We start from the raw sequence: 17,664 nt of genomic DNA, 5'->3' as shown, positions 1-17,664 counted from the left end.
GGCGGACTTTGGAGCCAGGCTGCTTAAGTTCCCACCTGTGCTGCAGCACATACAGCTGTTTGACATTGTTAAGGTTATTTAATATCTCCATTGTCCTTATTTTACAGGTGAGGAAACATATTAAGTACAACCTCACAGAGTTAACTAGATCCTATATAAAAACCCTTAGCACAGTGCCTGGCACAAGAATGCCCAACACGTTAACTGTTATATCTCTGATCTTCAAAGTCAAAGTTGACATGTTTTGCTGTCCATTGTATATTATTCTGGCAGACCCTGCTATACTGTTACTTTCATAGTGGTTTGAGAAAAAACATGGGTTCTGGATGTCACACCAGCCATAGAAAAGCAGCATTGACCTGGAAAAAGTGTTAAGCTTAGCCCGGGTCTCATTGCTTTTTACTGTCAGGAACAATGACAAAGTAGAATAGCAGGGCCTGTTTGTCTTCAGCTCACTTAACCATAGAACATTCAGATGTAGCCCTGGACATGGTAGCTACAGCTTTGCACCTCAGGAGAGTAAAACAATTTTAAATTTTACATGGACACATTATTTTCAAAGACTCAGCAAAAGGCACATGATACAATAATTGCCAATTGCCACTTATTTCTAATATTTCTACAGTTCCAACCTAGGGAAGAACTTGGATTCATTATCACCTACAGTCATATTCAAAATGCAATTTCAGTACTCCAACATTTTCTAGGCAAAAATCATTTACCCTTACTGGGACCTTGCTTTCAAATGGCTCTGCAGAGTGCTTGGTCTTGCCATGTTGGACTAGACTATGTGAGCCTCTAGGACTCCACTGGACACTCTACAGTCTACATGACCATCCTTAGCTGAGGTTCTAGAGGCAGGGCAAAAAAAAGTCCCTTTTCCCAGTTATACACCCAAAATTAGGGCCTTGAGTTTTTAATCCCTTTGTAGGTGAAAAGGGTCTTGGTACTTAAAGTTAAGAAATAAGGGGCATTTGTCTCTAAGTTTAGAGCAAACTTAACCTAAAACATGTGTTTCTAGGTAAAGTACTTTAAGACAATGCAACATAAACTGGAAAAATCCTCATAGATAAGTATCTATATTTCAGTAGTAAGACAGACTGGCTTTTATTTCATAATCTAAGCAGAAATTTGGATTTCAATTAATATATCTCATTTCCTTCTCCACAGAAGTAATAATCTATGTCTTGCAAGAATGAAGAAATTTGGCTTTGCCTATTCTATATGCTAAACACATTAACAAATTTTAAGGCAAGTGTATTGGATGGTCTTCAGTATTGAAGGTTGACAATCCTTTGTTTTTGTGATGTGTAACTTCTAGCAAATGTGTTCATGACAGTATTTTTTCCTTTTAATTTGAGGCAAGCGGGAAAGTTGGGATGAATTAAGGATATTTAAAGAAACTTTTTGTGTGTACCTATAATTGGAACTTAACCTACATCTGGCCATTTTCACGTTAAATAAAACCGATTCATAATGACACATAGCACATATATGAAAGTATCCTTCCAAAGTTCTTGAAAAGTTTGTTCCCTTAAGTAGGGCATATATTGACCTCCAATATCTATACTATTCAATTTACTTGGCAGGCTTTCCCCCCATCATTTAGGACATACAGAGATAAACTTTGTCAGCCACTAGGTCTTAATTATTTCAGATTCTAAATTGGTGGCATCTGAGGAATTGTAGCTTTGCTGTATTCAAAAAGTTCTTGAATTCCAAAGTCGTCTTCCACTTCAAAGACACATTTTTTATTTCTTAGAGAAAAGCACACTACAAAACTGTACTGAGAATTATAAAGACTTAAGAACAGACATTCCACATTGCTGGATGTTGAGTGATAACTATCGATTTTTTTGAAATTAATTCAGATAATGCAAAAATCTCAATTTTTTTTTTTTAGATGAGGCAAGATTTTATAAAATTCTAAAGTTTACTTGGAAGAATATTCAAGAGGAGGTAAGAAACACAAAAAGAGAAGCAATGAGAGAGAACCAGCTCTATCAGACATAGAGTCTACTAGAATTAAAGCACATTTATAGCATAGTATAAATACAGTAGAATTATTATAGTATACATCTGGAGCAAAGGTGAACAGACTCATATATAAAAATAAAAGTCAAAAGGAGTCATCATAAATTAATAAAGAGGAAAAAAATACGTAGTATTCAGATGGCTTGCTAGCCCTTTAGGGACGGGGCACAGAGATCAATTTGGCTCATGCCATATAAACTTGGCATTAATTCTGGCAGAGTAAAAAGTCAGACAAAAATATCAAACTTCAGTAGAATGGTATGGGAAAAAAGTGTCTCAATCATTTGCCTCAAGAACTTAAAAAATCTCCTATAGGAGAACAGTACTATATATCCCTTCCTAAACAATTCCTAAGTAATTGGTACTTAGAATCTTAGAATTCTTAAAAATAGCCATATCCTTAAACAAAAGTTCTATCCACAAAAATAAAGTAATTCTCTACACATAAAAATAGCCAATTGTTTGTGCCATTTATAAGCAGCAAAGAAGGAACATTTAAACACCTGACAATAGGAGAATAAGTTTGATACAATAACATGTTAGAACAGAGGTCAGGAAACTTAGGCCTGCTGGCTAACTCTAGTTTGCTGCCTGCTGAGGCATAGTTTGTGAGCTAAGACTAATTTTTATGTTTTAAATGGCTGGGGAAAAATTAAAAAGAATAGTACGTGACAAATGTAAGTTATAGGAATTACATTAAATTCACTTAGCAGAGGCTTTTTCTTTATGTAATGCCTATAGCTACTTAGGCACTACAATGGGAGAGTTCAGTTGTGGTGACAGAGACTCAATGGTCTGCAAAGCCTGAAATATTTAGTATTTGGCCCTTTACAGAAAAAGATTTGCTGATCCCTCTGTTAGAACATTGTGCAGCTGTTAAAAGCTTTCACGAAGAGTTTGCAACAGTGAGTTAAACTACATGTTCTAATGGTTAATTAAAAAGCAGGATGTAAGGATTAATATACCTATCAAAATGACATAAAAACATGAAAAAAATACATTGTTTTGGTTTTGGAACCAATGATATATTCCTATTTTTTGTGAATTCTGTAATAGTAAGAATTTCTTCATAAGCTATTTAAAAGGAAAAGCAAAGCACATACATAGCTAATGAATTTTATGAAAGTCAGAAAATAATTTTAGAACTTACCTGTCAACACAACTTTTCCAGATACAAAGATAAGCAAAACAATTCGTGGTTTTACCATTCTATAAATAAGGCCAGGAAACAGTTCAGGTTCGTAACTGTTAAAATACAACAGAAAAAAGTTAAAAATGGCACTATTCAACTACTTTTCCATATTTGAGTTGCATATTAAAGCAGTTTTAAAAAGCTATTTTGCCAAAAACACTTCGGCCATCTCGATAAAATTAGTCTTAAGTGTCCTAGGTAATTTCCTGTAGCAGTCAAGAACAGAATTAATTTTTGGTCATAATATTTTTTTCAAGTGTAAGTCATCTTAAGCTGTTAGAAATTAAAGTAACTTAGGGCATCAGGTTTAATGTATTAAGATCTTGTTGGTTAAGTGTTCTCTATCTTTCCAAAAAAAGTCTGCCAATACATAAACACGTTTTCTAAATTTTCCAAGTTCCCCCAATAGTGAGCATATTTTGTAGGCATTTATAAACTGCTAAAGTTAACATTTTTAGCAGATAAAACCTAAAAAAATGTCTAGACCATTGTTTGTCTTTGGACAGGTACTCTATAAAGAAAGAAAACCAAACTATCTCAAGTTTTAAAAATTCAGGATTTGTTCTCATACATACTAACTCATTCCTATTTACAACTACATGTAAGCTGGCTTCTCCATGGAGCAAAGGATAGGGCTAAGAACTGCTTCTCCATACTATAGCATAGAGAAGGGAGAGCACTTAGAAAGGCTCGAGAAACCTACAAAACACAAGTCAAGAAGTAAGAGGAAGCTGATAAAACTATTCTCAGAACAATGGCTAATGGAGAACAGATATAAGAAAAAGAAAACCAAGAAATAGAACACTATAATACAAGTGAATCTTTGCATTTAAAGGGTGAATCCAGATGACATGCGAAACTCCATTCCATTCTGCAATGATAAGACCCATATAACAGCAGATGTAAAACCTCTTGTTGGCACCAGAGAGGCATCACAGTGGCCACCCTTCTGAAATATATGGAGGTTGCAATGAGTGGACTTGTCCTCTTGCAACATCACTCCATTGCAGAAAACCACTTCCCAACATCGGGGAGACAATGAGACCACCTAGAGCATTGGAAAATCCCTTAGGAACTATGAGGCTTGAGCCAAGAAAGTGAAGGCTGGGGTACAGAAAAAATGTTCCTATTTGATTTTCTATCTGAATCTTAGGACTCTACGAAGGAAAAAAGAAAACAAAAGTATGTAAATAACGATGAACTGCATTTGGCTTTCAGAACCATGATTTTAAGGTGCGAGCATAATAGTCTCTTGATTAATAATTTACTTCATTTATCCTCTGCCTCATTTCAAAAGAAGGTTCAGGCAGAAAAGAGAAAGAGGTTTTGGTTAGGGATGGAGAACACTTTATGAGGATTGAGATTAACAAACAGCTGCCGATCTCTTGGCCAACCCTAAATTGACTCATTGTTCAAGTCTCAGCTTGAATGGCACGTCCTTTAAGAAGTCTTATTGATCTCCACACCTCCTCAATGATGTTAAGTATCCCACTTGATGGTACTAGAGCACTTCAAAGGGTGTTCACCTTCACTGTCACCATGTTTCATTATTATCTTTAGCTTGTGTGCCTTCTCTTTCAGACAGTGAATGCCATTAGGGCAAGGGACCATGGCTCTACTGATTGTCACTGTCAGTGCAGTATTTGTTACACAGTAGCCACCTAGATTTTACTCTTTTAAGAAATATTTATTATCAGGATATCTTTGACTTTAAATTGAAGGGAAAAGAGAAAAATGCTCAGAGAAAAGTGAAAAAAATTAAAGCATAGGAAGATTGACAGAGAACGTACTCGGTATCAAGGATGATATTTGTATTATCTGATGCTGATATTTATATTATTAGATGCTAATAAACACAAATTTGTAGAACCTGGGAAATCAAATGACCTTGAGTTTTAACATAAGGCAAATTTGATCTGATAATTATAACTGATGTGTGCCATTGCTCCCTACAAGGCTACAGGCAATTACAGAGAGGCCTCATTTTAAAGATAAAACCTGCTGAAAAAGAGGAGTTTTAGTGCCCCAATGTCATGAATACTCACACTGGAGTTGTAATCCATAACTTAAGGATGGAGGCTGGATGGAGAGCATTTGGGGGAAGCAAGAATGAGACAAGAATGAGATAGTTGTGTGAATACAAAGCAAGCTTCCTTGCCAAATTAAAAGATGGATAAAATCATAAAGCTGGCTCAGAAGGAAGATAGAAGAGTGATGGGCCCACTCCAAGTGGCTAAAAGCAGTGCATCTGATGAATTCTCTTTTTGCCCTACTGGCAATTTTATCTTTCAGAAGGTAGAAGTAGTCACAAAGGGCACTCTTACTCTAGATTTAAATCTGATCTGCAATGTTGGTGGAAAAAAATGAAACTTGGGAGGGATCACACACCTCTTAGAGTCCTAAATGGCCAGAAAGAGGAATACAAGTCTAATATAATCATGTACCTTCTAATTCAAGCAGAGATCTTTCATATGTTCAGGAAAAGTTGGTTCAGAGGAAGAGACTAAGGCCCATGGTTGAGAATCTGGAAGATAAATAAGCTGGCTCATTTGCCGAGAGACTCTTAAAAATGAAGGTTTTACTATGTATCTACAAAGTAACCCAAACTGCAGAAAGAAAAAGATACTTAAAGAAGCAATATGTCTTGCATGAGGGGCTTCCCAGCGAACTCAGTGGGTATATCATGGGCATTCAAGAAGCAAATGCTGAAAAAAATTGATGCAAAGGAAAAGAAAATACAACCAAGGGAAAAATAAACATTGCCTGAAGAATATCATAAAAATAAATCTCAGAATGAACTAAAATTTTTTTAAAGGAAGAAACAAAGCAATTGTTAACTTCTGTTCAGATCACGTCTCAAAGGAAAGTTAACAAATGTTAGAGAAAGCACAATTATATGATCCCTATCTGCTTTATTAAACAGAATGAGTACTCAAAGGCAAAGAGAAGGAAAACGTTGGAGTGAAAGGACTTAAGTTCAAGCTAGATCAAGAGAATTTAAGAACATCTGTGGGTTCTAAGGCAGTTCAAGTGCCTTGGCCCAAGAATATGGCCCAAGCAGTGGTGGGATTTGGTGTTGATCGGTCAACCTCCATCACTGTTCTCCAGGGCCTGAGATGGTTGGGGAAAGCACCAATGCAGCTGTGGGAGGGGGAACATTTGCTATCGATAAGGGAAGCTACATTTGAAGAAGCCAGGCAGGCTAGAGATACTTGCCTAGGAATATGAGTACACTAAAGAAAATCTTCAAAGAGGACAAAAACTAGATAAGATTGCCTTCATAGAATGTGCTATGGCCATTCTTTTTTTCATCTTCTCCCAACCCTTTCTTCCCTCACTAGCTGTTAGCCCCTTCCGACTTGCTTACTCCATTGCACATCCCTTTTCTTCCCTTCGTGGCTATCACCTCCAAGTCAGGTGTGCTGTTTTAAGAAATCTATACGTCAGTGGGTCTCAATGTGTGGGCCACTGGCCAGCAGCATTGGCATCATCTATGAGCATGTTAGAACTGCAAATTCAAGCAAAATCTTGCAGCCCAGGCAAGAATGTGTTTTAATAAACTGTCCAAGTGATTACTATATACTATAATTTTGAGAACCACCATTTCAAAAGATTGGACATATATAGTAACCAATGAGGACTTAGGTGTAGCATCTTAACCCCATCACCTATTGTGCCTTTACCAAAAAATTACACTTTCTCTAAAAGATACATTATCTAAGCAGCCCATAATACATATAACTTTAACATCTCGGTAAACTCAAAGTTATATAACGACCATACCTACTAAACTGCTGATGGGTTAGCACCAAACCTTCCAGCCTGATGGAAAATCTCACATCACAGCTTCCAACCATGTTCTGAATTTTAAAATCGAGGAATCTGGCAGGGAACCCAAGCTTCTGCACCACACGAGCGTACTTTCTCGCTGCGAGTCGAGACTGCTCTTCGCTGGGGAGGGGCAAATGTGTTTAAAGATGTCTAATCACCATGCCCTCCATATGAGTTGGGCTGTATTCACATGTTTGACTGTATTTCTACCATTTGTACCATGTTTATCTTTCAATATATACTACCAACCAGTAGACTTGGAGGAGGACCTACCTCCCCTACTTTTGTCTCTAGCTCCTAGTAAAAAGGTATGGTACAATGAACAGTTGTTGAACTGGATCATAAACAGATTTTTGTCTTAATTTATCATCTACTGCATATAAAACACCTTTTTCTTTTACTTGTTTTAAGTGCTATTAGATAAAATTAACTACTCCACTGGTTATTAAAGTGTGTCCTCAGACCAGCAGCAGCATCACCACCTGAGAACGTTAGAAATGCAGAGATCAGCCTCCACCTCAGATAAGCAGACACTCTGAAGATGAGGCCCAGCAATCTGTGTTTTAACAAACCCTCCAGTGATTGTGATGCTCACTAAAGTTTTAGAACCATCCATCTGGTCTATAGGTATGTGCCATTTAGATGGGAACAATGGCAACAAAAAATAAGGACACATTGCATATTGAAGTTATGAGCCAATCGAATAGCACAGACATGATGTCAGGACTTGGGCCTTTATGGGACAAATTTATGTTAAAAAACATGAATACCTCAAAACCTGCTCAATTTTGCTCAGGCTTTCTTACACAATTGTCATTCAACTCATACCCAATATGACAAAGAAATAAATTCATCTAACTTTGTGACTGTGTTCCTCTAAGTGTTTGTTCTACTCCAACCCTATGTGAACTCCTGAGATTTGAGGCTTTATTTTTCATTAGGTACTCTTCAATGGTGACTGCCCAAACAAAACACTAAGGAGTAGGGGGTGCCAAACAGGGGCAACACCTGGTGGGTGAAGCTGACAATCAGAAGCACCTGAAAGAAAAGCCAGATGGAACTTGTTTGCTGGACCAAAGGAAGTATTCCATTCTCTTGCCTGTCTGGATCCTTCTCAGCACTGGCCCCTCATAACTATATTAATTGCTTCACACACTTCACCTCACTTCACTTGGATTCTTCCCACCCACTTCTAATTCCTGAAATGTCCCTAGCAAGGCCATGTCCCCAAGTTAGCAGAGAAATAAACTGCTTTCATTTTAAAAAACTATATTAGCTTAATTGACACATTATATCTCCCATATGTTTATAAGGTTAAATTTCAAGAGTTTGCATAGCCTTGTAGGTTCTTGGGAGGTTAGCTGCGAACATCACATAGAAATTCCCAAACAACTGCAGTTAGAAGTCTAGATACATGTTCTTGTACAAACATTAGAAAATAAATTAAGAACCTTGAAATGTCATCACCAGTGGTAAAAAACACTGATAAATTTGACCTTTCTGCACTTTTCCTACACAAACACAGGTGTTTCTCACTCTGTAAAGTCTGGTTTTAACAACTAAAGAGAACAGGTTTGGATAAATTTGTGGAGATAATTCTGGTATCTTACACTAACCAAACGTTCACAACTCTCTATTCGAAACTCAAGAACCAGATAGATTTGGGTAACAGTATCTCATTCCCTGAACTCACTACCCAAGCTTTCACTATCTTTTGGTTAGGAACCAAATGAATTCAGAGAGGGAAAGATACTCATCAGTGTGTGTGTAATATGAGCATATTTTAAAGTAAACGTTGGATAATAAACTTACCATTTAGTTGCCTGCTCCCTCTCCAACTTAACACGATATGACCATCCTTCTAACTCAATATACATGTATGTATTTGAATGGCTAAATACAATTTTATGATCTAATCAAAACTCTATTACTAGATTATTAATTCGTTGCTCTCGTTTTAAACAACGCTGAAATGAATGTCCTTGAAGATATCTCGCAGAGTTGTTCAATAACGACATAATGATGGAGATTTCTAAGTCAAGGGATACACATGTGAATCAACAGAAGAGAGGCCCCAAAACTTACACAAATGTAAAAAACTTAACTTGTAAAAACAAGTAGGGAGAAATTTCAGTAAGAATGGATTCAACAAATGTATTGGAGCACTGACTGGACATTTTAAAAAAATTATTTCACATTTAAATAAAATTCTAAGACTGGCTCTGCCCAATATGGTAGCCACTGGCCACACATGGCTATTTAAATTCATATTAATTAAAATTAAATTAAAAAATTCAATTCCTCTATTGTATCAGCTATATTTTAACTGTTCAAAAGCTATATGTGACTAGGTGCTATTGGACAAAATAGATATAGAACATTTCCATCATCTAGAGAAAGCTCTAGAGGAATCAAAACATCAACTTCACTCAATACAAAGCAGACCTGAAAAAGGCTAGAAAAATATATGGAGGTCTATATTTACATAATGTTGTGCATGAGGAATGCCATCCTAAGCATGAAACCTAACACTGAAACTATTTTTTTAAAAAATCAAATAGAGTGACTATACACAAAAAAATTTAAATTGTGTAAAAAAACCTCCATGTGATAAAAAACCATTAACATTAATCTGGGAAAAAGTATTTACAGTATAAAATAATGAAAATACTTAAATACCAAAAGAGAAACATCTTCATAGACTATTGGGCAAAAGACACAACAGGCAGTTTATATGCTTATGAAAAATTAGTCTCACTAGTAAATCAAAGAAATGTGAAAACAAGATAACCTTTTTGCCAAATCAATTTGACAAGTACAAAAAATATTAACACCTAATGTTCATTGGAGAAAACGGACACTCAATACCTCTCTAGAACAAGGGAAAATTGGCACAGCCTTTCAGAAGAACAATTTGCTACTCATTTTTAACACTTAGAAGAGCAGCTCCTCCACTAGTTTTATGCTGAAAGGATCTACATCAGTACAGCACAGGGCTTCCGCTGCATGAGATCCAGGAAAGAGGAGCCTTTTAAGAGATGCTTTCTGAGCTAATGCTCAAGCTAATGGCCAAGAAATATCTAATTTCCCTCCTTAAAAAAGTTCTATCCATTTATCAGCAATGAGGGAAATACACAAGAACTCCTTCCCAGGGTTTATAACAGGCTTTATCACTAGTGCTGCTTATTTTCTTTTTAATGCACCTTAAAAACAAGTGGTAACAGCCTAGTGAAGCCCCTTTGGTTTAACAGGAGGTGGGGGGGAGGGCTGTAAAGTGGGATATAATTCAGTAGTATGAGGCCAAATGTTTTTAATCCAAAATTGGCACTTCGTGACTTTAACTCTTCAGCAAAGTATTTTGCATCTACTATGTGTTTTAGAACATTAATGCTATCCCCTTCCCTGTTTTGTATACTTAATTCTTTGTCTGGTAGGGGTTGGGGGGGTAAGGGTCGTTCTTCATACCTTTTGGCTCCTGTGCAGACCATTTTCCCAGAACTAAATATGAGGGCTGTTGTCCTGGGCTCTCGGATCCTCATTATGACAGCAGCAAACCTCTATACATAGAAGCCAAAAGGACAATTAGCCTCTGCTAGAGTTAACACTATTCCAGTTGAAAAGCTGAGCTGAACATGAAAACAGACTTGAATAAACTGAGATTTGATGGGAAAACTAAAAAATGTCTGGGTCTGTTCTCCTCACATTAAGATTAACTAACAAAAATGGTTGTGATTCTACAATGTACTTAGAAAAGACAGGTAAGAACAACAACAGTAAAGCTAAAATTTGAGTGCCTCTTATGTTTCAGGCCCTATTCTAAGAGCTTTGTGGGTTTTATCTAATTTATCCTCATGACAGGACTCAGGTAAGTCCATTATTATCCCCAATTAGTGCACCACCAGCCCTTAAGCTGGGAAGGAAACACTATTCAAGACTATAAGCTCTATGTGTCAGAGCTACTCAACAGGACAAAGGTGGGACTAACAATTTCAGATTTGAAGTGCTGGCAGATAGTGAAAGGACCCTGACTCAGAACTAGAGTTGATCAAGTCCTACTACTGATTGCCAGGTGTTTACTAAAAGGTCCTCTCATGCGGTATTCATTTTGTCAAACTCTCTCGGCAGCTTAAGTGCCAAGACAGGATTTCCTTGGCTGTCAAGTCCAAGTTCAGACAGGTCACATGCACTGAAATAAAATGAAGGAAGAGCTGAGGATGGTGCAGAATAAAATACGCTTAAAATGCCGATTGCTCTGTACTGTGGTCAATCATTGCAGCAGCCAGAGAATCTCATTGTTTCCATCATCATAGACTGCTATACGAAATATAAAAAGGAAAGCTATGTTGTATTTGCCTAACATTCGGGTAACATTTGAATTTAGATGTCAGCAACAACACTACGACAACAGCAAAAATAAGTACTTAATCCATAAATAGTTGATATTGGCAAGATCCTCTGGGTTCCTACTAATATGGTCTTTTGCATCTAACTCCATAAATCCTCCACCACCCAAGACAGGGAACTTTCTCCCAGTAGAGACTAGGTCTTACTCATCTTTGTAGTCCTAACTGCAGGGCCTGCCAAATCACTGACTGTTGATTGAATTAACAAATCCACTTCCGAGGTAAATAGGCCACTGAAATGGGATGCCTGGCTTTGGCAGGACACAAGAAAGATTTTATTAAACTTTGACAGGAAAAAAAAAAAAATCCATGAATCTTACATTAGTAAGCAGAAGCTTGAACTTCACACTTTAAATGATTTCGCTTTCTCAAAAAAGAGAACTCGTAACTGGAAAAATACACATGTGCTGGCTAGGTGGGACATTTAGAAAAAATTATTTCCAGAAATATAATGGCATTTTAAGAAAGTGAGCATCCCCATAGTCAGGCTGAAAAGTCATACTGAAAAAAATTTTTGAATGAAAAGAGAAGGGTCTTAACTTTTGGGAACTGCTCAATCACTGCTTTATTCAACATAGAGAATGAGATTATTTTTTAGAACTTCAAAACAGAGAATGGGGCAATTAACCTTTTGAGTTGCCAAATGCTTTTCACATATTTCTTCTTTTTAAAAAATAAAAAAAAAGGAATGAATCAATATCATGATCATATGAAGGAAAGTTAATTGAAATAGAAGCTAATTGTTGAAATACTGAGAAATCTTACCTTTGGATTATATTCCGCATTTTTTGCATGCAAAGCTATTTTCTTTAGATCCAATTTACAGGCCAGGTTTGCAGTGGAAACTATATTTCTAAAGACATAAGTCAACTTAGAAAATTACACCAGATATAAAAGGTAAAGAATTAAAACACTAACTTCCTCATTTCCTAGGTTGTATATGTGACTTCCTAGGGTGATAATTATTCTAAATGTGAAATACATAAAACATGGTCCCTAATAAAATATAAAAATCCCAAAGTGAAGTACTAAAATAGGTGGTCATGAAATTTTAGGAAAAGCTGACTAAAATTAAGTTCTAAATCTTTTTCAAAACTATGCCTTAAATAATTTTTAAAAAAAAAAGAAAGAAAGGAAAAGAAAACTATGCCTTAAAATAGCATAATTCCAAATCAATTTGCAAATCAAATTCAATTTTACATCTTTATATTCTTTGGTTTTATCCAACTCCAGCCACAATTTGCAGCAACTCCAGTGCTTTAGTATAAACAATACAATCTTTCAAGAATGTATATACTCTTAAACTCTACTTAAGAGATCAAGAATTAGTGCTTCCTTTTACAGATAACCAAACTGTCTAACGCCACAATCTGTTAAGAACTGATAAACAAAAGTAAAATCCGAAATTCTCTTCCCTACACTATTATCCTGAAATTAGCTGTCATCACATTCAGGAATATGAAATGTGTACCCAGAAGCATCATCCATTGAAGACAAACAAAAACCAAAAGAACAACTCACTGTAGTTGAGGCATGATTCCAGAACATTCTGAAACAGGGGTCATTGGTGTCATGGGAGTTATGGATGCCAGAGGCAAGGAGTTTGGTTTTTCAGGAGAGGGCTGGACTGAGTTAGCATCACCAGGGTGCAGAAGTGAATGGGAATTTGATGAAGAGCTACTGTTTAAACGTAGGCTAACATCTTGTTGGCTGGATAACAGCAGCTTACTTTGCTGATTTTGAGTTTTACAATTTTCTTCAATTTCATGCTTACTTCTGACAGTCAGGTCTTTACTTTCTTGGGTAAGTTCGTCTGGTAGGAAGCTAAGATCCACAGATGAGAAATCACCAGATGTTTCTTTGACTACTTCAAGATGTGAATTAAACGCAGTCTCTGGTTTGGATGAATTAGATATGTACACATCATCAGGTACAACTGGGCTGAGCAGGGGCATCTCAGGTGGGGTGATGTCATCCTGGGCCATTTCCAAAACAGAGAAACAAAACACAACAAACATAACAGCATTTTATATCAAAGCGATACTACCATGGCCAACAGGCAATGTGTTCAGGATGAGAGGCAATTCAAGACAGCTGATGTCCACTAAGTATCACTGAAATTCTAGTATAGTGTTACATGTTACAGCACACTTAACAGAAACAGGAAAGTATATTTTAACATGCAGAGAAAGGATTTTTCACAAAATGTTTGTCCGACAAGTTAGATCTGTACTCAGTTGCCACTGTAAATCCAATTTTGTAACAAATGCAATTGAGCAATCATGATCTAAACTGTGTTACTTTGAAGAGGACAGGTTTACTGTACTCCTTAAATTGATTATAAACTGATTTAAAGTTTTTAGAGCTTTAAATTCACATTTTAAATAAAAGAACAGTAAGCAAAGGCAGTTTAAGATACAGCTGGAGCACTAATCAAGACTCCACTAAGGACTCAAATTGTTATTCTTTCCATCAAAGAAGAGATAAGAAAATGTGCTAGTTTCGTGAATTTACAATAGGAAAAAGTTATTGAAATTTAAATGACAAGAATGGTTTAAATCAATGTATTGTATTTCCAGCCCAGGGAAGGCTGCTCAACTTCCATTACCATCAACTGAGGGAATGAGGTGTGTAACTGAGGAAAGCAGCTGATGTAAAATTCATGGTCTTTCTTACAGAAAAAATCGATTACCTTGGTACACGTATTACCACCTGCTTCACTCAGTTGTACTCAGATTCTAAATTTGGAGCACTGCTTGTAGGATAACTTCATCCCTTAGAAGATCTTATTCTGACAACTGAATAGTCACAAATGCCTCTTAGTATCTTTGTAACTTCTCTGTTACAAAGCTATCTTAAATAAAATGTCTGGCTAGGTCGTATTAAATTGCTCTTGTACTACAAGTCCAGCAGATGGCAGGGATGACTAAATGTTCAAAGAAAACACTGAGAAGAATGCAGTCATACTCTTTAAATAAGATTTTTGACCTTATTTCATTTTGAATTATGTAATTAGCTCCCATCTTCCCTTACCTCCACCCACAGATTGGTCCTAATAAAAGTAAGGTGAGGACAATAGCCCTGATTCCTCTCCATTGTTTCCTTGGCCTCTCCTGTCCTAGCTGGAAAGACCCTCGTCAGCCAATTTACAGTAAAGCACCAAAATCTGCAACAGTCATTGTCTTCTCCTCCTTAATCCCATTTTGGCATTAGCAGAGGGCAAAGCTCTCACACAATGAAACTAAACTTCAACAAGGAATTTAATGCTATGGCAACAAGATATTGAAGATGGATGTTTTGTGGCAATGGAACCTTGACAGCCTCCTTTCTAGTTTACCTGTAGGAACACACCTCAGAGGATGTACTTCTAGTGCATTCACTGCATCCTGGACCTTAAATCTGAAGGTTTTTGTTAAACGGTTTTTGTAGAACCATAACTCATCTTCCCCCAGACCTTAGTTGTGTGGGCTCTACGATGTTAAACGTTGCAGGACTTCACTATTTCTACCTCCGCGTTACTACTGTCTATTTAACCCCGCCTCCACCCCCCCTTAAATCGCTCTTTCGCTTTTCTTTTTTGAAGACTCCGTCCTCTTTTCTAAAATATCTGCCTCTAAAATTTTTTTAAAATTAAACAAAACAACTCGAAACTTAAGAATCACAGACTGAAAGAAGCCACAGGTGCCTCCAATTCGCGTTTTGAATTCACACTAGCCAGGTTGGAGTTCTGGTTGGCAACCTTGGGCAAATTATTTTGTCTCTCTCTCAGCTTCTACTTTTCAACCGAAAGATGGGGGTAAACAAGCTCACTTCTTAGGGTCGCTAGGAGTTTTATGAGATAAAGGCAAAGCCCTTGCAGCGCACGACTTGGCGCTCAGCAATAAAGCAGGGACGCAAGCCCTGACTCGGGGACAGTGCGACAACCTCCCAGCTCACCTGGGCGGCGCACTGGTCCAGGTAGAGCTCCAGGTATGTCTCTTCTTCCTCCATGCGCCGGAGGTCTCAGTCTTGGGGGATGGGGGAATGGATGAGGGGTGGGAAAAGCGCCCCGGCGAGCCGAACTGCAGCAGAGTCCGACTAGGTGTCGGAGGCGCTCGGGCCATTTATCAGCCCTGAGGCCGCACGCGGCGAGGCGGGGCCCGGGGGTCTGGGGTGGGGGTGGGGGGAGCAGGAAGGGTCCGTGGCCTCCGCGTGGATGGGCGGGAACTCAGCTTCCTCCCAGTCCAAGTTCCTGCAGACCGCCCGCGGGTGAATTAATGAGCCAGGGAGGGGGTTGCAGAACAGGTCACGAGGAAGAGAAGGAGGAATGGGAGTGGGGGGGTGGGGGGCGTGGCTGGAGATGAAGAGGCTCCTCTCCCGGGTGCCATCACTGCACTCTGCCCACAGCTGAGAAACTCCGCTTGCATATCTGGAGATTTCCTTCTCTACCCTCAGATGCTGTCCTTGCCTCCTGGAGAAGAGATCTCGGTGTTCGTAGCGTGAAAAGTGGATGGGTTGGACAGTGAGAAAATGAAGGATTTTTCTCTTACTTTCTTCTTTTCTTTTTCTTTTACTTTTGAGCAGAGCGAGTGGAATGGGAGGCACCTAATCAGATGTAGTACTTTTATGCTATGATTACTTCTCACCTTCAAATTAGGGTGATTTTTCTCCAATCACAGAGACTTTAGTCTAAAGCCACATAGAAAAGAATGTGTTACTGTACAGTTAGGGTTGAGGCAGCTCAAGAAAACCAAATATTCACAGGAATGTCTTTGTTTTTGAAATCACTGTTTTAATTTTCAGAGTCTCAGCTTTCATAAGAACTTAAAAGTGCGGAATGGTTCTTTAAAGATAATTGATATTTTAATGTAAGGTATTTCAAGATGTACATGAAAACACACATAAAATATACCTTTTCTACTAGCCTATATTGTCTGAGAGCAGGAATTTTGATGACTTATCTTCGTGTCTCTGTACCAAGCTCATAGATGATCGATTAAACTTGATTAGAGAATGAAACTGTCCTCAGAATGGGGAATGGGAAGCATGTGATAGTGGAGACCGATTACTCTAAGAATGAGATCACAATAAAAATCTTATAGAATTTCTAATCAAGAATAGGAAATATTTTGATAAAGCTGGAATTTTATATTATTTTTATAATGTTATATAATTTAATGATTTGTGTTAATGAGATAGCCTACAAAAAATGTTTAGCATTGTACCTACCTACTAGCTCAAATATTAGCTCTTTGTTTTGTTATTAGACTGTTATAGACTGAATTATGTGCACCTCTCCAAATTTATACACTGAAGCCCTAATCCAATATGACTGGTGTCCTTATTAGAGAAAGAGAGAGAGAGAGAAAGCAAAAGACCATGGATGGGTATACACAGAGGAAAAGGAACTTGGACTTCTAGCCTCCAGAACTGTGAGAAAATAAATTTCTATTGTTTAAGCCATTTAGTCTGTGGCATTTTGCTATGGCATTCCTAGAAAGCTAAGACATAGACTAATGAAGTATCTCATCATATGTGGTAGGTGGAATTCTGAGATGGTCCCCCAAATTCCTGCCCCCTGATGCATATACACCTTCTCCTAGTTATTCAAACATGAATCTAGGTGCTGCTGTAAAGGGATTTTGCAGAAATTAAGGTCCCAAATCAGTTGACATTAAGAAAGAGAGAGAGATTATCCTGAGTGAGCCAGGCCTAATCAGGCGAGCCCTTAAAAGGAACTGGGCACTTAAGAGGAAGATTCAAAACTTGAGAAGGATTGACCATGAGGGAAATTTTGCATTTCTGGCTTTGGAGACAGATGGAGCCATGTTTCAAGGAAAGTGGGTGGCCTGCAGGAGCTGAGAGTGGCCCACATTTGACAACCAGCGAAGAAACCGATCTCCAAGAAAGAAGTCTCAGAAAGAAGCTCAGCCTAGCTAATATCTTCATTTCAGCCTTGTAAATCCTGAGCAGAAAACTCAGTCAGCTGTGCCCAAACTTCTGATATATACAACTATGAGCTTCTAAATAGGTGTTGTTTTTAAGCACCAAATTTGTGATAATTTGTTACTCAGAAATAGAAAAGAAATATATCATAAATTATGAATAAAAAGTGGAGATATGGATTTGCAGTGATTTGTGGTGCAAGTGGTAAAGCAAATGGATAATATGTTAACAATAAGCAAATTTGGGTAAAGGATCCGCAAGCGTTCCTTGTACTATTTT

At 37.6% G+C, this 17,664-nt stretch overlaps 1 protein-coding gene across 1 annotated transcript in view; it reads right to left on the bottom strand.

Moving 5' to 3' along the window:
- The window catches only part of TBPL2 (TATA-box binding protein like 2), a 25,352-nt gene extending 9,858 nt beyond the window's left edge, over nucleotides 1–15,494 (bottom strand). Inside the window, exons 1-6 of the mRNA XM_011385184.1 lie at nucleotides 15,397–15,494; nucleotides 12,982–13,436; nucleotides 12,226–12,313; nucleotides 10,523–10,614; nucleotides 7,010–7,177; nucleotides 3,185–3,279 (exon numbers count right to left, since the gene is read on the bottom strand). Of these exons, the coding sequence (XP_011383486.1) occupies nucleotides 3,185–3,279; nucleotides 7,010–7,177; nucleotides 10,523–10,614; nucleotides 12,226–12,313; nucleotides 12,982–13,436; nucleotides 15,397–15,450 (952 nt within the window). The 5' untranslated portion in view covers nucleotides 15,451–15,494. The remainder of the gene's footprint in view (nucleotides 1–3,184; nucleotides 3,280–7,009; nucleotides 7,178–10,522; nucleotides 10,615–12,225; nucleotides 12,314–12,981; nucleotides 13,437–15,396) is intronic.
- Nucleotides 15,495–17,664: the final 2,170 nt, after the last annotated feature.

Source organism: Pteropus vampyrus, unplaced genomic scaffold, assembly GCF_000151845.1.
Source record: "Pteropus vampyrus isolate Shadow unplaced genomic scaffold, Pvam_2.0 Scaffold15, whole genome shotgun sequence".
NCBI classification, from domain to species: Eukaryota; Metazoa; Chordata; class Mammalia; order Chiroptera; family Pteropodidae; genus Pteropus; species Pteropus vampyrus.
Note: the sequence above shows the minus strand (reverse complement) of the source record. Positions and strands in the feature narration are given on the sequence as shown.